At 38.2% G+C, this 22002-nt stretch overlaps 1 protein-coding gene across 2 annotated transcripts in view; it reads left to right on the top strand.

Annotated features, from left to right (window-relative positions):
* Positions 1-22002, top strand: part of uggt2 (UDP-glucose glycoprotein glucosyltransferase 2) — a 41853-nt gene that overhangs the window by 7504 nt on the left and 12347 nt on the right. For both annotated transcript variants that reach the window (XM_088016558.1, XM_088016555.1), the window contains exons 12-32: positions 1046-1137; positions 1245-1395; positions 2713-2832; positions 3006-3091; positions 3224-3359; positions 3615-3746; positions 3847-4011; positions 5301-5424; positions 5513-5611; positions 6906-7000; positions 7390-7596; positions 11268-11399; positions 13611-13741; positions 13939-14031; positions 14120-14222; positions 14936-15015; positions 16733-16922; positions 17038-17196; positions 17304-17389; positions 19960-20044; positions 20200-20282. In XM_088016558.1, the coding sequence (XP_087872684.1) occupies positions 1046-1137; positions 1245-1395; positions 2713-2832; positions 3006-3091; positions 3224-3359; positions 3615-3746; positions 3847-4011; positions 5301-5424; positions 5513-5611; positions 6906-7000; positions 7390-7596; positions 11268-11399; positions 13611-13741; positions 13939-14031; positions 14120-14222; positions 14936-15015; positions 16733-16922; positions 17038-17196; positions 17304-17389; positions 19960-20044; positions 20200-20282 (2549 nt within the window). The remainder of the gene's footprint in view (positions 1-1045; positions 1138-1244; positions 1396-2712; positions 2833-3005; positions 3092-3223; positions 3360-3614; positions 3747-3846; positions 4012-5300; positions 5425-5512; positions 5612-6905; positions 7001-7389; positions 7597-11267; positions 11400-13610; positions 13742-13938; positions 14032-14119; positions 14223-14935; positions 15016-16732; positions 16923-17037; positions 17197-17303; positions 17390-19959; positions 20045-20199; positions 20283-22002) is intronic.

Here is a 22002-nt window from a genome sequence, read left to right as displayed (position 1 = left end):
CCAAGAAATTTAATGTAATCCTATTGGCAGTGCCTCAGCTGTGCACATCATAAAGACACAAAGTGATAAAAAAAACCCAAAACATTAAGTCATAGAGATGCTGTGATGAAAGATTTTAGTGGTTTCAAAACTTTGGTACATATCAACACCGATAACCATCCCATACCTTCTCTACAGGAAGGCTGAAAAGGATGAGGGAGGTGAAGAAACCTCCCATGTTTTAGGGGAATTCCACAGATTTCTCATTCTGTGCACATGCACATTGTATAAGGATACCTGGGAAAGAGCTAGCTGGAAAAGAAGCGTTGAAAAACCTTTTTGACTAGTATGATTTCAATTGATTTCAATTCAATCAAGGATAGCACATTAAGCAGTGTTGCATGTGCGTAGGTTTTCTAGCCAGAGGCTAATTTGCAAATCCAGTCCTTGGTTGGACCTTTATTAAAAGACAGTAAATTTAAAAATTCCTGTCACACACACAGAATCCTTCGCTGAATTTCTGCCACTGTGAACAACAAAAACATGAAAATGTACATTAGAGAAAGCTAATTAGTCCATTAGAGCCTTGATTTCCTTTGCACTGGGATCTGGCTTCCCAGATTTGCATAAACACAGCTGTGTTTGAGCAGTCTTAAAAGTCCTGGAGACTGGAATATTTTGACTCCACTGTGAAGGGAACATTATTAAAAGTTTTAGCTTTTGACTCATGAATATAATTTTCCTTTGATTGCAGATTTTTATCGAGCGAGACAAGACATAAAACAATGCTATATTTAAAAGGAGCCGTTATCCTGTCTAAAGGCCGTTTAGCGAAAGGCTCAAACCCAGTCCCTGGTGAGGCTTTTAGAAGTAAACTTTTAAAACCAAGAAATGTTTTTTAATTTACCAGTTTATTCGCTCGATTTAACAAATATGATCACAAACACATTCTTTTACATTGCTTTCTGTACATCAGTGAAAAGGGAGGAGGAAGAAGAAAAAATTTGCCCAAATCTTTCCTTTTATTAAACTCACAGTAAAATAACACTTCGACTTTGTTTTTCAGCATCTTGGTGAGACAATGGGCATCCAGCCAGGAGACGGGGAGCTCTTTATAAACGGACTACACATTGATCTAGACGTTCACAACCCTTTCAGGTAAAACATGGACGCAGTCTAACTTTGCAACAAGCTTCAAACTCTATACAAATCCACCAGCAAAGTAAAACAAAACACAGCTAACCACCATTTTTTTATGCTTTCAGTATTTTAGACATCCTCAGAGGAGAGGCCAAGATCTTGGAGGGGCTTCATAACTTGGGCATTAAGGGAGAACATCAGGCCAAGCTGCTTAGGTTACCTGTGAACACAGTGGATGACAGCTACGCCTTGGATATCCGACATCCAGCTATAATGGTGAGTCCTGTCCAGCCTAATAATTCTTCTGGCCCATCACCTGTCTTGTCAGATCAACTCTGAAGGTGCTCTTTTCCTCATGGTCTTAGATCGGGGTGTGAATTAGATTTGTCATGAGAATACTTCAGGCCGCCTGAAACTTTTTTAACTTGGAAGGAAACCAAGAAAAGCCTCTCAAAAATATATTCTTTCTAAAATTGCTTCCTCTGTCTGCTTTATGTTCTGTGAAAGAAAGATAAACCTTTCCTACGTTTAATCAATGTTTTTGGTGGCACTTGAGTTTGTAGAGTTCTGTCACTGAAAACTTGATAGTGTTATTCAATCTAATACAGAAATACTTTATTGATCCCAAAGGGAAATTAAATGTTGTTGTAACTCAAATTACCAAAGGTTCAAAGAGTTGTTGCTGCTGTGGGCAGAAAGGTTCTTCTGTAGCAGTCTGCATTAGCAATTCCAAAGAAGCTTCTGACTGAAGACTTAATCCTTATCTTTAGTACTTACAGATTTTAAATAATTAATCTATTTCTAGGGAATAAAATGCCTGAATCACTCATTTCTGATGTTAAGGTTTTGCAAAACCAGTCAATCGATTCACATTTGTCCACATGTGTGAGAATTTAGACCAATTTATTGCATTGCATCAAAAAGCAAGTGCTCGCTACACTTGATAACTGGTTATTCCAACTTTGGTAATAACAGTCGTTATGCATTTACAATAACTGCTAATAAACCATTTTTGTTGTTGTGGAAGAATTTACTGTTCATTCTTAAGTTGTTTTAATTGAGCCACTCCGAAGTATTTATAGGTGCACAGTGCAGGGGTTTGTGACGGGACACTTAGAACCAAGCACGCATGATTTCATTGTGCCTTTATGATGATTTTACTGAAATTCTTAGAATCATTACCTAATGTTCCAAAAAGTGGTGTTGTGACTACAATTAATGATACATTCTCCCATGACTTACCACTGAGTTATATTGATCAGGGTTTAATCCATCATATTTCAAATCGATTGGCCCAAAATTGTATCTATAACGCAATAATTGAAATTAAGGTGTAGTATAATGTTTTCAGAAAACAATATACAGTTCAAATACATTTTATCTGCCTAATTACAGATACAAGAATAAGCACGATAATTGAGTACATGAGTGTGAAATTGTTTCTTTGTGGGTACCAAGTAAGACTTAGGTTGGATGAAGGGCCGCCAACTGCGTATGAATTGGGTATATGATTAAAAATTGAATTGTATCTGAAACCCTTTGAAACACTGGAGGTTTTGTTTTAAATAAGTTTCATAATTACGTGTTTTCCAGTGGATGAATGACATTGAAAATGACCAGATGTACCGCAGCTGGCCAGCAAGTGTGCAGGAACTTCTCAGAGCCACCTTTCCTGGCGTCATCCGACAGATCAGACGTAATTTCTTTAACCTGGTGAGAACTAACTGAATCGTGTTTTTCGGATGTGTCTTTGTACAAAATTTCAGTTAGCACAGACGGGCGCAATGCAAGGAAATGAATTAAAGCTTAAAGTTGACATTAAATTGCCTCAGAGTTTATTTTTTCAGTTTATTGTTTCTCTTTGTTAAAGTTGATGCCCGTGTTAGGTTCTGTTTTTAGATCCACTGCAGGAAGAAACTGTTGAGCTGGTGAAACTAGCAGAGCTTTTCTACAAGCATAAAATCCCCCTGAGGTTAGTGCTGTCGTTTCTCACATTTCTCCACATTTTTATGTGGTCTGCTCTCAGCATTTTATAATCTTTACCAGGTAGTGATTCTCATCTCACCTGCAAATTGAATACTTGTTTTGTCCCCTGCTCCTATAGAATTGGATTTGTGTTTGTTGTCAACACCAAAGATGAGATTGATGGCTTCTCAGACGCAGGAGTGGGATTTTACCGGCTGCTGAATTACATCGCAGACGAGTATGATTTATCCCAGGCTGTGATGTCTATAGTCTCAGTAAGTATATCAAACATATAAATCTCGTGTTTTAGCAAGTGTTTCCTGCCAGCTCATATCTACCTGTTCCTCTGAGGTTTATTGCTTTATTGTGCTTTGTCTTATCCTATAGTTCTGAAGCATTTTTGACAAGATCAATAGACGTGGTTTTACCTCGGCTATTAGCTATTTTAGAGAGGGCTAGGAATTATTGACAGTGGGAGACATCCAAGGACACTGACAGTGAGGTCTGAACTGCTTTAACACCACTTGCAGATGTACAACAAAGTAGATGTGGGGGAAACTTTATCTGCCGACACATTATCTGCATACCTGAAGAAGAAATACCCAAAAGCCAATCAAGAAAGGATTCTGGGAGCAGATTCTGAATATGATTACAAAAGAAAGGTAGGAGACAAATTTGAAATGATAAACAGCTGGTAGATTCAATCCATAATTAATGAATGGCAACAGTCAGGAATTCTGTAAACATTTTCTTTGCCCCCAGGACGGTGCTCTCTTCTACAGGAAGAGTGGGCTGGGTGCCTTGCCTCTGGCGTTATTTAATGGAGTTCCTCTGAACCCAGACGAGATGGACCCAGAAGAGCTGGAGACCATAATCCTGCAGCGCATAATGGACACCACTGCTGCCTTTCAGAGAGCAGTCTTTATGGTATGACTCACTCTTAATATTCAGTATATAAAACCTTTTCATATCATGAGGTAGAACTTTTAGAGTAATGAGTAAACACACAGAGTCATAAGAAAACGCTGCATTTAAGTAGCACTCGTAAATGACATGATTCATTCCAAATTGATTATAAAAGATTCATCGCTCACTGTTATCAAAAAACTTAGAGTTTTGCACTTTAAATTTTCTGAAGGTATTTATAAGAGTTGCTTGGCAACATAACGGAGAAAAACATATTACATCCCTGAAATAAATTGATGAAGCATTGATGCAAAGCATTGATGAAGATTGATTTTTCCCTTTGTAGCTGTTTGTAGGTTATCCTATATTGGGCAGACCTTACATATTAAGTTCAGCTTTTTATGATGCAGCTGGTCATTTTTGATCTCATGTTAATTTTTTTTATCCTCAATAAAAACACAAGTTTGGATTTTGAGCCCACTGGTTTTTCTGCCTAATGTACTTTTTTTCATTAGATTTAAGGGCACATGAACAACACTGCAGCGAAATTTCATTAAAACAAAGAGAACAAGATTCATGCCGTTCAAATCAGATTCCTTCCTTTCACTCAGTAAAATAATTTGGAAATCAAAAATGGTCCCACCAGACCTGGACAATATATTGAATTTTAAGCATCATTGCCTTATTAATGTGCGCAGTATAGCAAAGGGCAGCTTGGATTCCTTATATGGTCGGTTTGTATTAAATGCTGTGCATTCAATTTCTGCATGTCGGTAATATTTATGGACTGATGGAAAAACATCTACAGCCTTGGCCTGTATTGTTCAGTAGCCAAATGTTGCAGCCTGTAAGGATGAAAAAGAAAAGAAATGAGTGAGCCAATTAAGTTTTTTAAAACAACAAGCAGTTAATATTTCATTGCATATTTAGTAGTTTACAAATAGTACTTAAATACACCATGATGGCCGGTCTGCACGTGTTTCCGCAAAAATCTGTGTAGAAGCACAGAACTAGTCTTAAAACGATAAAGGTGAATATCAAACAAACACTGATTTGCATGGTTGTTTTAAACTTTGACTTGAATATGAGTTTTACAAAAAAAGAGAAACATTTATTTGTCAAAAGAAATGTGTTTATATATTTGCACCTAGAAGCTTCCCTGGTTTTTAAGACTATTACATTACAAATCCTGGCAATTTGCAGACAACAAATATTACTCTTGATTTTCCCACATTGTTACATAAACATCAGTTTATGTTTGCGTTACAGGCATGAAACTACACAGATTTTTTTTTTTTTTATCTTCATAGGGTCAGTTAACAGAAAGCTCAGATGTGGTGGATCATCTAATGGAGCAGGCTAATGTGGTTCCCAGGATGAATCCGCTCATTTTAAGCACTGACCGAAAATACCTCGACTTGACCGGGACGCCAGGTAAATCGTACTTCTCAATTTACATCATCTAGTATCAGCTCACTGCCTGTATTCCTGTCATGTCACGATTCATTTCTATTGCTTGCAGTTGTAGATGATTGGGAGGACACAACTATGTTTTCATACTTGGAGTCTAAAGACAAAACTGCTGTGATCTCTAAAAGGATGAAGTATTTCACAAATGGTGGTAAGCAATGGGATTAGTTTTCTTCTTTCAGCACACTATTTTTTTTATGTTTAGCCAAATGCACTTCCCTGCAGGTGGACATAAAGATTGCACTATGCAGTACAAGCCAGGCATTCTGATGTAGCATTTGCAGCAGTGATTAAACCACTGAACCAGACTGTTTGATATGAAACCAATGCTTTTCACATTGTTGCTAATGTATGTGTATATAGACCTGGGACACGTTTGAGAGATTGTTTCTCCTTAGGCTACGATACACAAGGTAAAGCTGGAGCAGGTCACTGTAGAGGTGTTGAATATCTGTAAACTCAACCATAAGTAACATCTTGACAAAATGCGTGTACACCGCTTTAAGGGTGTTTGAAAAACAATAACTGATCTTTGTTGAAACAGACAGGCTGATAACTCTTTGCTCCTTTGAATGGCATTCGGTCAGCTGTCTAAATGCACCTCAGAGCTTTCTGCTGCTCTGGCTCAGAGTGTCGCTTCAGTGAGGGCGTGGAAGCTGATTGCTTTTCTTCTTCTGTGGACTGGCAGACAAGCCTAAAACCCACTTTCTGACTGTGTGGGTGCGATCAATAGAATTCTGAAGGTGGCTCAATAGTCTTATAAATTGCTCAACATTTCCCAATGCATTGAGTATTGTTGCTCCTGGAAATCAGACTGATTACTCAGTTTAATATTTAACACAAGTTGGTTTAACCAACATTCATTCTGGACTCGAGGGTTGCGACCTTATTGTTTTAGCCTGGACTTCAATCTTTAAAGGATTTTATCCAGATTTTGCATTTATCTTTTTACTTACTTACTTACTTACTTACTTACTTACTTACTTACGTACTTACTTACTTACTTATTTATTTATTTCTAAAGAATTTTAACCAGGTGAAGCTAGAAATACGCCACTTGAGGAGTTCTGGGTAGAACATATTTACAGACTTTTTTTTTTTTTCATCTTAAAAGCAAAATATATATTTGTATAGTTTTGGCTTAATTTCCTCTATGAGTATGTTGTTCTTCCAGAAAATTATATGTTTCTGAGTCTGTATACGCCAGTTAACAACTAATCAGTTATTAAGTTAGTTGACGATTATGTCAGTAATCGTTTCATCGCAATTAATCCAATTAATTGTTTCAGCCCTACATCATAGAATGTTTGTTTGTATGTCATGAAACTGGCAGAATCCACCATCTTCTGATTGGTAAAAAGTTATTACATTGTGATGCTAGAGCTTCGTAGAAAGTTAAATGTCTTTGGAATAATGTTTTTTTTTTTTTTTTTTTTTCAATTTAGACGAGGATGGGATGACTGCTGTAACCATGTGGGTAGTTGCAGACTTTGAGAAGGTTTCAGGGCGAAAGCTATTACTTAATGCTTTGAAACATGTGGTAAGTGTTGTTCACACTTTATTTATTTCAATATAAAATTTTGACAGTCTTACTTCTCTATAAATATTTTCATTTATTCTAACCTGTGAAGCAAATTTGCTATGGATATAATGGTATCAGTTTGGAATTTGATTAAATTAAATCCATTAAGAAAAAAAAAAGATTTTTCTTTGTGTTCCTGGAAAAAAAAAGATTAAAAACAATTACATTTTAAATGACACATTTGTAGCTAATAATCCACAGAGTAAAAAAGATCAGAGAATTATTTGAAAAAAAAAAAAAAACTCTCTCTCTTGCTGGTGCTTTGTCAATGACATTTGTTGTCTCTGAATAGATGAGAATCTGCGAAATTAGTGTGAGTTATATCACTGCTGTATGTGTGCATGCAGAAGTCCAGTCCAGGCTTGCGTGTAGGGGTGATAGATAACCCCAGTGGAAAGCCCAGCGAAGATAACACTGTGCTGTACAGAGCTGTCTGGGCCTCTCTCCTCACCCAGAAGAATAAGGCTGCAGCAGAGTTTGCACAGAAACTCCTAAAAGAGGAGAGCAGCCTGCTCCTCCAGCAAGGTACTAAGATGAAGGACTTGGGAATGCAGGTAAGTTTTCATCCATCCATTTTCTTTACACCCTTGTCCCTTAGTGGGGTCGGGAGGGGTGCAGATAAGTTTTGTTTTCACTTATTTTACATTTCAAATTAGGTCCTATGGTCCAAACATTTGACCTTCCTGCAGCAATCTGGATGTAGTTAAATGAAACAGCATGTATTTTCTGCTTGCATGCATAGTGTTTTTTTTTTTCTTCTTATCTATAATTTTTTGTATTACTGCTGTATTCGCATTAATAACCTGTAATAGTTGTACTAAATATCAAAAAGGAAAAGCTTGGTGAGAAATCTTGGGATATTCAACCTTTGCAGTACATTAAATTACAAGGAAAGTTTAAAGAAGACATTTAACACTGAAGCAAAAATCTGTTTTTGTACAGTAAGAAATATGTTACAGACAAGATGTTATACATGAATATCTTTATGATGTGAAACATTAATTTGCTACTGATTATATTTCAAATAATATTTTATTGCATTAGGGATGACCTTATTAAGTCCTTTATACTGATCCAAGTCCTTTAAAATGTGCTGTGCACCATTTCTTAATCTGATTAAAGTTAATTAAATTAGAGCCATATATATACTTGAATTTTGTCCTTAGCTGGAGTTTGTACTTGACATCTTTAAATCACTGCTCCAACACACAGTCGGCTCAATTAAAGAAGCTACCTTTTTTCTCGGCTAGCTGTCACCAAAAGCACTTATACATTTACGACGGGCGTGCCCAAATCCAGTCCCTGAGAGCTACTGTCCTAAAACCCATGGATGCATCTCTGTTCCAACACACCAGAATCAAACGGCCGATTTCATTCCTCAGAGCATCATAAATGCATTCAGTTCTGGAGATGCTGAAGTGTTTCAGCGCTAGCAAACCGAGCCGTCAGGTCAACAAATTAGGAATGAAGGAACATTTATATTTGAAGAAATTCTGTGAGTGAGTAAGCCCATCTGATCTGTTAAATCAAGTTTGGAGGGTGACTGGATGCCAGCTCCTAATGTGTTTACATCTGCAAGATGTGAAAGGGAGGCTGTGAAGCAGTTCAGTGTTAGATTATCATCAGCACCACATAACAGCTACATTCTTGAATACAGCCACTGATGGTATTGCACAGCTTAAGAAGAACTGATATCTGTGTGGACTTTTACCTGCATCTTAAGCTCTATGCTGTTATCTGAGTTCTATATGAACAAGATCAAAGTTGATTTCCCTTGATAAAAGCAGATGCAACAAATATCTTTGCATCCGTCAGTGTAGGTATTGCAGTTTAGAAAAATGAGTTTGAGTCTGTTTATGTGAGTTTGTAATCTGAATAAGCTGTTTTTGTTTCAGTTTTGATCTGAAATTATTGTTATCATGGGGAAAAAGTACTGTGATGAGACTCGGTGATCTTGTTATTGTGATAAACTGATTGTGTTTGTAAACCCAAAAGACTATACTGGTGATTGGTATTTTTATGTTTACTGTTTTTTGACAGCTTATTTCATCAGAGCATCATAAATGCTGCATTTATATTTGAAAATATGGCTTAATCCATTATTCTTTAGCCACAAAGTTCTGCTGACAAAGCCTGTTGTGAATTAGCACTTTCTAAATGAAATGAATTGAATTAAATTGAACTTACTGTAGCTTATGCAGTGAAGTACCCTGAGTTTGACTTTAATAGTAGTGTTTTTCCTAAATATCTCATTAAATACTGTAATGAATTTGTAGAGAAAAAGACTTTTTAAATCCTTTTATTGTCACTTTTGTTGCCAGAATGAATAACACAAAGTGTTATGATATATTTTCGGTCTATATAAACCCATTAGTTATGAAAAGGAACACTTTTACAATCTCCTTTTCTAAAACCGGCTCCAGACTTTGTGAAGAATTGATCACTTTCTCAGACCCATGTAAGTTTTGTCTTAGTGATTCTAGTTCACTTCAGGACGGTGTATTGTATGTTTCATTTTTATGATGATATTTGTAATTGAAATCTATTTTGGACAATATTTCTGTATGTCGTCTGGCCTGTTTTAACATTTAAAGTATAACAATGATAGCAGGATTGTTTGACGTATCTGAAAATAAACTTTATTCCATCGAGTCATTAAGCCGGATATTGGATCATTGCCTCCAACATCGAGCTCATTGATTTAGAATAGTGTCTGCCAACATCCAGACAGTATTAAATATTTAAGTGACAATTATTATAGATTTGTTTAATAACACAGTTGGATCTTAAACTTTACTAACTAATGAATATCTGTGTTTTAAATGGGGGGAAATCTAATATAATTCAACATTTTAAAGACATTCAGAACTACAGAAATTAAATTATTTGTTAAACGAATTTGATTACAGTTTGCCCCCTTGTTGTGGCTTTGAATTATTAGGGTAGAAGTTGCATTTGATTCCACTTTGACATGTTATTTTATCATTTATCATGCAGGTGTTTAAAGGTAAAAACTGGAAAACATGATGGTTGGGTAAACCCACATGCTGAGATGTTTCTTATACTTTTTTTTTCTTTTCTTCCTTGATTCTAGTTCACAGTTTGAGAAAACTGTGATTGATGAGCCAATCTTCTCACCTAACATCAGCTAACTGAATACCTTCAGGGCAGGCATGAGACTCCACACCCTGCAGACACCTAGACAAGTGGCCGGCTCGCTGTCAGTTCCACTTGAAGTGTCACAGGGCCATCAAAAGGAAGGCTCTACACGCTGCATCTTTAACTAAAAAGTGCTGGTGTATACCTGTTGTCCTGGGGCTGATGAATAACCAAGCTCCTGCTCACCCTTGTGTGAGCTACGTATGTTCAGCCAGGCCTGACCATCACTCTGCGGCTATAAGCAGAGCTACACCCAAACACTTCAGTGTGCAGCAGGATCCACCCACACAGCAGCACACAGAGGCTGCTCCGATCAACAAATCCGTTGACACAGGAGCTCCCTTCTGTCCCGTCAGATTTAAGTCATACAGCACATGCGTCAGCTGGGACTACTGTAGCAAACTTTCTTTCAATTATACAAGCCTTAAACTATAAGGAGACTATGTGGTGGAAATAGCAATGGAAAGATGGGTTGGAAGCAGCTCTGTGACTTGAGACCCAAAGCCAAGGGACACAAGTTTATTATTGGCTGCCAGACAGACTTGCTGACTGAATTGCGCTGACATTATTGGTATTTCACCTGATCTCCGGAGGACAGAAATGTTGGAGAAACTAATAACCTGACTCTACATCCCCCTCCACGCTCCCACACCCAATTTATTATGAACAAATATGACTGAGGTTTAATTAAGAGTTTCTGGTATTAATCACAAATTGATTTATCTCTTTTCTTTCTTTAATTTCTGACAGCTCTGTTTAAAATGTTTCCTTTTTCTGCTGGTCTTGTTTGAAAATCCAGTAGTTGTGCAGATGCAAGTCATCAATGATGGATGAAATGATAATTATTACTTTTTGCCTCACATACATCATTCCTTTATGCCAATGCATCACTCAGAATGGTATTTTGTTGACAAGCTGGAATGGAAGAGAAATGTCCTAAAGCTACTGTGTCGGATATTACAGTTGCATCACAAATCTTGCTTTACCTCGCAAAGTCTTCCGACATTCAGAAACTACGCGCTGCTGTTCCTGACATCCTAAACAAAGTTCTGTTCTTCTGCTGCAGGGAATGGACCTAGATGCCTTTGAGAAAAAGTTCAACACACTAGAGGTTGATTTTATCCGCAGTCAGCAAATGTTCTGTCGAGATGTCCTGAAGCTGCGTCCTGGACAGCAGGCTGTGATCAGCAACGGCAGAGTGAGTAGACTCTCTGTTATCAGGTATGGCTAGAAATGTGAACTTTAGTGACCTGGTTTGAATTTGAGGCATCAGGATTTATTTATAACTTGTTTAGAAATGGCTCAACTGATTTTCATTGAATTGCTGCTATACATTTTAAGTGATTCCTTTGCTAGTATGTTAAGAAAAGCAATAATCAATGGAAGCGATAGGACCAACATCAAGCATATTCCAGAAGGAGTAAAGGAGAAAGAAATCTGTATTAAAACATTTAAGATAAATTTAATCTTTCATTTGTCTCTTTTCTACAATGACAAAGTTACAGATAAATTAATCAAATCTCTACATTTTAAAAATGTATATGCTTCATCTGATCGAATGGGCAGCCCTTCTACGAGTCAATCTGTGAAACATTCAGATTTTTATGTAAAAATCACTTAAATAATTTTTTGATGGCTGTCCTTTAGGGGTGCACAGATATTTTGGCTCCGATTTCCTTAACTTTGTGCGATCAGCGGTCGGCCAAATCTTATCCACCGATCTTATCTTCCTTCGCAAGAAAAATCAGCCACTGTCCCCGTTTGCCCTGCAGTGAGAGAGTACTGACTGACAGACCTGTCCAGCATGTCTCGTCTAACAACAGTCTCCCCATTGTTGCCAATTTAGCAATTTTTCTCTATACTTGGCACAAAATAAATCTGGCATGTCAGGCATTTTAAAGATTGGTGATTGGCCATAAAACTGCAATCAGTGCACCCCTACAATCACGTTGTAGAACAATTGATTGCTGCAGTCAGCACAGTGACTCCGCCCACACCCCATGTAGTGCACCAAGTGGTCAGGTGAGCGCCATAAATCTGGCTTGTGAAAAATCATTAGAAATAATCATAATAACCACTTATTTTAATAAATACGTGTGAAGTTTTTTAATTAGTAGATGTTGACTAATCAATACAAACGCAACAAATTTGCTTCGAAAAAGTGAATCCCCCTCCCCCCCAGCGTCCCCCCGTTGCGCCCCCCTGCCCACCTCCCAGCGGCCCGATCGGTGCTTCGATCTCAATTGGCAGACACCTGTGTTTAAACGCGGCCGCAAAGAGTCGGGGTGGAAAGGATAAAAATGAGAGACAGCGGGATGATGTTTGCACTTCGTTCATGCGTCACTCGCCTCGCACTCTGTCTCTCCCCCCTCCTGTCATCCTCTGCTCATACTCAGTGCGGTTGATGGCGCTTCATAGTTTTGCTGTTGCAGTGAGAGAATCCTCTGTAGTGATGGGAAGTTCGACTCTTGTGGTTCCCAAGCTGCTCCTAATTTGTTATCATCTATAGCCTCATATTTTAGCTCATCCTTGTAAATGTGAATGCTTTGTATGTTAATAAATCCTTTTGCATCTATGGATTTCATGAAAAGCCTTATAGTTGCCTAATTTAATGTATTTGCTCTCTTGTGAAAGCAGGAAATCTCACTTTTGTATAATATTTGATAACATTTTTTATATTTATTAAGTACAAAAGCAAATGAACAAAACTCTGCAAAACAAATCTACCAGACAGAATCATAACAGAAACAGAATCGAACTCTGTAGCCACACTATGTCCTCAGTGAAGGTTGGCTTTCACAAGAAAAAAATAAAAAATGGTGCTTTAGCACCATTGTGTTATGAACAGTCCTGAATGTGTCTCAGAAATTTATGTTTCATATCTGTTTACCTGTTTACTTTTATTCTGTTTGTATGAGTTTAAAACAGCATGTTATTCTGAATAAAGCACAGGATAAATGTTTCTCTCTACTATTTACCAAATTACAATGTCAGTTTTTCTGCCAATAAATAATTTTTGCTTCAAGGTTTTCGTTGTCTTCATTTGGCAGGACGTCTGTTTCTTAAAGGTCCCAGATGGTCTTTAGTGTATTCTGCGTGTTTGCGTACAAAGACTGATGTCTCAGGGGTGACAGACAACGATGGTAGCAAGGCAAGAGGAGGCCAGCCTCTGAGAAAGTGGCTCTAATAATTAATATTATCTCATGTTTGTCCACAGCAGTGGGAGGGCTGGTCTCACAGACTAGGAAACAGTAAAAGCAGAGAGAATTACTGTGTAACATAGCTTTAAGTGGATATAACAGTCACAGTTACACTACATCTGACATCCCCAGGGCAAGGTTTAAGTGATACACACTGAGATAAGAATTGGAAAAGTCGTGTTCTGACTACATTATTTTCTCCATGTCAGATCCTCGGTCCGTTTGAAGAGCAGGAGGAATTCACTATGGAGGATTTCCACTTGCTTGAGAGGATTACACTGAGTGGTTCAGCAGAGAAAGTCAAAGCCAAAGTAAAACAGATGGGGATGAAACCAAAGCAGTATGTTTGTAGTCATTTCAGTCTTGCCATCTAAATCAGAATGTAACTTTGTCTTCCTCACCGATGTCTTTAATGGACATTTGTTCACCACCACCTACCTCTTTTATTTTTATGGTCTTTTATTTATTTTTTTATTCTCAGAGATCTACCTCTCTCAATTCATACACTTTATAAATAATGGACCTCTTCTCCCTTAGAGCGAGTGACCTGGTCATGAAAGTTGATGCGCTGCTTTCTGCAGTCCCTAAAGGAGAGGTCAGAAGAGATGTCAGTTTTAAAGACACCCAAAGGTATGCTTTATTTGCTTACTATTTATCATTCTTACTTTTTCGAGAACATCCCACAGTGAAAATCAGAATGTCGAAATTCCCCCCTCAGTGTGCTCCAGCTCTCGCCACGTGAAAATGAGGTGTTCTACGATGTTGTGGCCATCGTTGATCCCCTCACTAGAGAAGCACAAAAGATCTCCTCGCTCCTGATCGTAAGACACTCTCCAGTTTTGCTCCCTTTCTTTCAGTCAGCTAGAAAGCAACAGGCGGGCCGAGTAAAGCAGCATGTAGAGTTCAGCACAACGCCTGGTACTGTTGTAGTTTCTCTTCAACACCTGAACAAGTCTGATCTCTCACAATTAGACATTTTATAATTTCCTTTTTGGTTTTATGAGCCAGAGCTTTTCTTTGGGGGATGCCTACTTTTCGAGCAACTTTTCTGCACTGTCTAAATTTGCTCCCTGCTTTTTTTTTTTTTTTTTTTTTAATCTGTTTTCCATATTTTGAACAGGAAAATGATTACAGCTGCTGTGAGCTATAATCATTTGGACAGTTTTAACAGAAATGTTGTGAAAATTATTATGTATACCGTTCAAGCTGAAGAATGTTTGCTAACCTACGCTGATATTGGATATTTGATTTGACTGGTTGAACATCTGATATTACAAGCAATTTTAGATAAACTTGTTCATTTATTCAGTTTAAAACTTATATCAAATATCTGGTTCATTTTTGAGGAATCAAACTCGCTCAGTAAACTAACATGTGTAAATATTTTTTTTTAATGTTGAGCTTTGTGGAACCATATATAAAGACTATTTCCATTGGTCTAGCTCACCGTTCTATTTTTAATCTCCCCGCTGCACACATGATTTCCTTTCTCCTTATTTCTGACTGGGCCTCTGTTTCTGTTTGAATGCTGCAGGTGCTTAGTCAAGTGGTCAATGTGAAACTGCAGGTGTTTATGAATTGCAGGGCCAAGTTGTCCGAGTTGCCCCTCAAGAGGTAAGCTCCAGCTCCAGCAGTAATTAAAATTTCCTGTTTGGCTTGTTTGTGTATCCTCTTGTTGCTGCAGTCTTAGCATTTCAGCTGCACTTGATCCCTTTGTAAGAGAGTGCTACACAGATGCAATCTGCTTAATAACGTCGCCTTATTGCTTTGGGCCCCCACGTGCATCTCTGAGCAAATTTCAAACATTCACTGTTGCAGTTCAGACCGTGTAGGGGAGAGAGTTAAAATGATAGTCAAATGAAAACAGAAAATGATACATAGATTTTATTTTTCTCCCCATCAATATTTGGGCCCATGGGTGAATGTGGCTATTATATGGTTTATTTATTTATTTTTATTGTGTAATAGGTTGAGTCATTTGCAGAGTTAGTCCACAGACATCTCTGGGGATATAACTGAATTTCCTTGCTGAAGCCTTATTGATGGAAACAAGTCTTCGACCACAAATCATTCACGTCTCCACCATCCCTCCTCCATAAACTTCCTGTCCCCTTGAGCGAGAAATGGCTGTAATTGACATAGATTGCAACTTGATACATTCGTGTGGGATAAATAAGCTGGATGTCTCCAGTTGAGCTGTTGTGTAAATGCTGCATTTCTACAAAATCACAGTGTTCTGAAATTCTTTGAAACTGGCTGCTAGTTTTGGCCTCACTGCCAGATTACAAATTACAATAATGGTTAAGCTTACAGGAGGATCGAAGATCCTTTTCTTTTTTCTTCCATTGTGACCTTTTTTTCCATTTATTTTCATTTAGCTAGGAGTTTTATTTTTTTTAACAGGGGCTTGTTACTACTTTACTGCTTCATTTTGTTTTTATAGCCACAAGCATGGTGCCGTTAAAGTCCACCTGTGGTGATTCTGCTGCCAGTAGGAGTGCATGAATTCTGTTTCTGTTTCAGTTGCTTAATTATCTTGACTGCTCTAAAAAGAAGTAAAGTTTTGTTGATATCTAGTCACAAATCACAACCAATGAAATGAAGGCTGTAGGTTTCCTGTGGTGAGCTGGATAAAAGCTTTTCTAACCATAAGTGTTCCCTCACCACTCTTTGGTGCTGCAGTTGTCACACTCATCTCACTCTGGAGAAGTAAACAAATCTACGAGTAAGGTGAAAAGCAACCATTTGAATATGGAACATGTTTATGCACCTGCTAGGCAATAGAAGCTTTAAGGTATAAACTAGTTAGGATTAGTAATCATTTTTTTCAGCTACGCTGCCTTGAAAACATATACCCACTGAACCAACTGCTTCAATATATTTTATCCAGGTTTTATATGATGGGTCAAAAGAAGTAATACATGATTGGGAAGTCAAATGAAACTTTTTGCTATAATGTATAGCTTCCGTTGAGTCCCACAGTTTGTTGCAGTTAAAGCTGTGAGTTGTTTAGGTTAACTCTTTTCCATCCCTACACATAAACCTGCAGTTGCTTTTACATAAACTTTTCTTGTTCACGTTTGTTGTTGGGTGAACAGCACAAGTTGCCAAAGCATTAGATCTCTCACCTTTAAGCAAATGATACAGACAGAGCTGCTACAGCTGGTCCCATCTCTACTGTCCTGATGACTGTAACATGTTATAATCTTATATCTTGCGTTAGAGTGTAGTTTTGGTGTGGAAAGTCTTCAGTGTGGAAAGTCAATGATTCAACAGTTTAAAGCTTTACATTATCTCATGATTTGCTTGCTATGTTTGGTTTTCCTCACAGTTTTTACAGATTTGTTTTGGAGCCTGACGTGGCGTTCTTGGCCAACGACACGGCGTCTCCAGGGCCGGTTGCCCGCTTCACGGAGCTCCCAGAATCCCCCCTTCTTACCCTCAACATGATCACACCGGAGAGCTGGATGGTGCAGGCAGAGCAGAGCCTCCACGACCTGGACAACATCCACTTGCAGGAGGTAGAGAGGTGCTTAGTCATTGCTACCCACTAATTTCTGCATGTGTGGGTAGAGCCAGAGTGCTTTTATTCTCCTCCCAGGGGTTTCTTGCTTTGTAATTTATAGTCCTTCACAGGTTAATGGGGTTGTAGCAGCAGAATTTGAACTGGAGCACCTCTTACTGGAAGGCCACTGCTTTGACCTGTCAACTGGCCAGCCGCCTCGCGGACTACAGTTCACCCTGGGCATGAGTCAGGACCCGCTCATGCATGACACCATTGTCATGGCTAATCTGGTCAGCATCCTTGCCAGGTTTCTTGCACTGTGTTGGAGAAGATCAAATATGATTCTGGCTGTACAATTTGGAATGAGACTTTGACTAAAGTGAAGAAAACTTTGCAGGGGTATTTCCAGCTGAAGGCCAACCCAGGAGCCTGGATCCTAAGATTACGAAAAGGGAGATCAGAGGACATCTATCAGATTGTCACGTGAGTATGCTAGTCATTGTTTACAAACACAAAATTAGGCAGTAATGGCTGTACAGCAGGTGTTTTCATAGCTGAGATTCAAGGCTGGTTTTCAGCTGTCTCTTCTTTCCTACTGAAACCCATCTCTATGGAAACATGGTGAGCTGCTGACACTGTAGCAACGCAAGGTTTTGATGAGTGCGGGGAGTGCTGCTCAGCATAGAGGCAGGGAGAGACGGGTAGGTGGAAAGGGCTGCTATTAAAGAGAAGACAGACTGGAGAGATGATGCAGATGGTCACCTTCGTGCCTTCCTCCTCTGACTGTGGAATCTGTTTTTGTGAGGATGCAACCGAGCAAGTTTCCAAGACAGAATGATAGAATCTGTTCTGTTCTTGGGTTTATTTAATGAATCTGAACCATTTGTTTTAAATAAAATGAAGGAATAAGTCAGTTGGTGGCTTTTCTGAAAATGTTCACTTACTTGTGTAAATGTCATTGTTCTTCTGACAATGCATTAAATTTGTTTTTTCAAGACTTTGATGATACAATATTCAAATAATTTTTGAAAGCACAATGTCTGAATTTAAGGCAGATTTTTTTTTTCTAATCAACACAGGTTAAAATATACACTGCTGCTTTATATATCCCACAAGCAGCCTTTATGTGTGGGTTTTTTTTTTTGACATATGTGTTTTTAACATGAAAGTTTTTTTATGTTAACTTTTTAACATGAAAAGTTAAACATTTTTTAACTTTTCATGTTAAAAAACCCCCAACTATATCAGTAGGGAAGGTTATCCCCAAACATTCACATCTTACTAAAAAACAAGTGATGATAAAAATGTAGAGATTTTTTATGTTACAGACCTTCAAAGCTGTTAATGATCATGAATGTGGTCCCCAACGTATGTGTAATTCTAACAATATTTGGATCAGAGGAAATGCATATGTTTGAAATTTTGTACATATCTATAACATATCCATGCACTCTTAACTTCCTGTAATTGGCGCCTTCCCTTAGTGCCTGAGATTATAAAACCCATGGAGGGTGTTTGTGACATATTTGTAACTGATATCATTTTCAGCAGTAGTATCATAATTTAACATTTTCTCCAAATTTTGCAGCCCTAATTGAAGTCGTCATGTATTTAATCCTCCCTGAAAGTAGAATATTTTAATGCATCAGTAAAAGCAGAAGGTTAATGATGTTGATGCCCATGGTGAAAGTATGTAAACTTCTGACCTGTGCTATGTGTGAGGGGGCACTGGCTGTTTGTCTTCACAATCACCGATATCATCCTCTTTGGCTAACTTCACCTAAGATTTAGGGCATATACAGCCCTCGGTTCCTCTGGAATCATATCAGACAACCAAGATTTATCCCCCAATCCTCCAGGTGAAGCTAAGAGGTGATGTCATTTTTCACCTTGGCAGGGTCATTATTCTTGTGGTTAGCGGCACTCTGCTCTGGTTAGGTGGCCGATCAGAGCCTATTGGGAGCGTCTGTGTTCCCAAGTCCCAGAGTGTGCATTTTCCTCCTCCAGCCCGTGTTGCTGCCCCGCCTCGCTTTGACAGCGATGAATGAGATGACCAACTCTCCCCCTCTCATTGCAGGGATACAGATTGATCTCTGGTGCTTTCTAACAGTAGCCCTGAAGGCTGATTTGCACTGGTGACAACAGAAGAGGGAAAACACAAGCAGCGCTTGAGCATGTGGGAGAGGGATTTTCCTTAGGTCCACTGTGGAGGGGGCATTTATCATAGTGATAAGGTTAGATTTTTTGCCTTTAGTAAGCATTTGGAGTTGTAATGGCTGGCGGTGCATCATGGTAAATTGCTCATCTCAACCTCTGGTTTGTTCTACAGTGGTTCACCATTAAACCTTGCTGATTCGGTCTGCCAAAATACATTGTCTACTAGGCAAATAAGTCCTAAAACAATTACAGTGAAAGGCTGCGTAACACAATCAATACAGTACAGACTTTCTCATTAAATCTACCAGTATATACAGCACGGCTGGGAAGTAGTGATGGGCAAAGTAATGGCGAGGTGATTCTTAATGAGAATGGAGGGTAATGAATATGGTCTGGTTTTTGACCCTGGCAGCTGTCCCAGTATCCGCTTTAAGTGCGCGTGTCTGTTAGGACTCTGTCCATTAACGACTGTACTTTCCCTTGTTGTAAGAGCCTATAGTGTTGCTTTGTTTCTGCCTGTGTTGCCATGGCTAAAGCATGGAAATTGACATAATGTAATGGTCTCTGTTTGGAAAACACCTCTTTCATTTGACTGAAATAGTAACTGAAAGTAAAACAGCAAGTGGTTTTCTGATCACAATATTCAGTGCCTTGCAGTTTACGTTGTCCACACCCGTTGAAATTTTCCAGATGTTATTTTGCAGCGACAAACTTACGAGTTTTTATGTGATTTGTAGGACCAACACAAGTGGTTATTTATTTATTTATTTATTTATTTATTTTTCTTTCGTTCTTTCTTTCTTTCTTTCTTTCTTTCTTTCTTTCTTTCTTTCTTTCTTTCTTTCTTTCTTTCTTTCTTTCTTTCTTTCTTTCTTTCTTTCTTTCTTTCTTTCCAGGCATGATGGAACTGATTCCCCACCTGATGCTGAGGATGTAATAGTTGTGCTAAACAGCTTCCACAGTAAGATCATCAAAGTCAGGGTGAGAAAGGTTCTTAGACATGTGCTATATTTAGCTTCTCTACTCCTCTTCTTTCTGTAATGTTCCTGTCGCTCACAAATCGTGAGTGTCGGAAAACTTTTAGCCAGTGCTTGATAAAGCCTGTGGAAGCTTAATAGTTATGTGTTTACTTGCAGGTGCAAAAAAAAGCAGAGATGATTAATGAAGACCTTTTGAGTGAAACTAGTGAAAGCAAAGGCATATGGGACTCCATAGTAAGGTATGTTCAAAGTCATCTTTAATTTGAGAAACTCTAGTTAGTTTTAAACTTTCTGTCCGGCTTTCAGGCAGTTAAAATAAAAACTGAGTTCTTTGATAGTTTTGCTCATGTAGCTTTCATTTGTCAATTATACAACACGGTTTCAGGAGATCTTACCCTTTCCCTGGATCAAGACTGCAATATTATGCTGTAAGATCTAGTCTTGCAAAAAATATGTGCTTCTGTAGGTATGTGTGTGCATTTGCGTGATTTCCCAGCATTTCCTAACCGTGTGATCCCGTCTCTTTATTTAATGCTTGCTGTGTGAAGTGTTTGGAGCACTTTTGAGAAAAGGTAGGCAGTCTTGCTGGAACCCCTTTCACACATAAACCTTTGTTAAATTCATTAACATGTCAAGTTTATGTGTTGCTTTCATTTTTATGTGCCACTCTACTAAACATTGTTAGGATTGTACATCTGCTGTACTCCATTTTCAAATGATGGATTGAATGGTGGTCAGTGAGCTTGTGAGGTTATTTTAAATCTTCACTTTGCTTTAAACTCCATATTTTAATCTCGAACAGGTCTGCTGTGTTCCTTGATCTACGTGAAGCTGTTTGTTGACTAATATACTGTAACAAACCTTCATAAAAATACATTAAACCTGTATTTATACTGAGATTAATTTACATTAAGGTAAATTCTGAAGCAAATTGGTCACACTGGATTTTACTGAGTAAAACAGGCTGAATACAAATGCACATCAAACTTGTCAGACGTTTTCTTAGTAAAAAAATTTAAACCGTGTTTCCTCTTCATTCAATTTCAGTTTTATGTAGCTGCTACTTTTTGTATTATCTTAAAATGGCTAAGATCATGTCTTCACTATTAACCCACATTTTTCTGACTCTCGTCCTTCTGTACCATAACTCAAGGTCTCCATCACTCTCCTTGTGTTTCACCATCACAGCCATTAATAAACTTAAAGTGTAAAAGGAGTCTGTCCAACTGATCAGCCATAAATGTAACCTTTGAAATATAGTATCTGACCAAATATTGCACCCAACAGTCCTTTGCATTCCCAGTATTGCACTCATTGACATTGTGATGACGACTGTGATTCAACATATTGTGCAGCTCTATGGTCTGTTTAAAGTCAGATAAAATGCACTGAAGTTTTTAACTTGGCAAAATATAAACAATTTCTGGGGTATGACTAGTTTTGGAAGGCACTTGAAGTATTATTTAACCATTAATTTAATCTATGCTGAATATAAGCAAACACTTTGAATTGATTTTGTAGCACATTTCTTATAATTTAAGAAAATTGTAGCTGGTATCGGTACTTTGTCATTTCAGAGTAAATATTTGAATAAATATTGTGGATAGATTTTGCTGCTTGTTTGTAGTGTTGGAGAAAGGGATGTTGTGCCCAGCTGGTGTTGACCACAGTTGTGGATTTAGCCAGAGCTCTGTGGTCCAGATTATCTCGGGTGATTCAGCCAAACAGCTCTCACCTGACCCTCTAAATCTGCTTATCTGTGGGACCCCATTGTTGGGCTGAAGTCCCTTCATAATGGCTGGCTTATTCGTCTTAGGCCATTGACATCGTGAGACTCCACTGATGTGTGGTGGCTTAGCCAACTGTTCAGCTGAAGAGAGGCCAAGTGTGACTCTGTAGAGAAGCAAACTTTGAAGAATAATGGAAGTAAAAATTCTCATTATATTAGGAAATGTATAC

This window comes from Poecilia mexicana, unplaced genomic scaffold (genome assembly GCF_051168715.1).
Source record: "Poecilia mexicana isolate PSO_F unplaced genomic scaffold, ASM5116871v1 scaffold_2, whole genome shotgun sequence".
NCBI lineage: Eukaryota > Metazoa > Chordata > Actinopteri > Cyprinodontiformes > Poeciliidae > Poecilia > Poecilia mexicana.
Note: the sequence above shows the minus strand (reverse complement) of the source record. Positions and strands in the feature narration are given on the sequence as shown.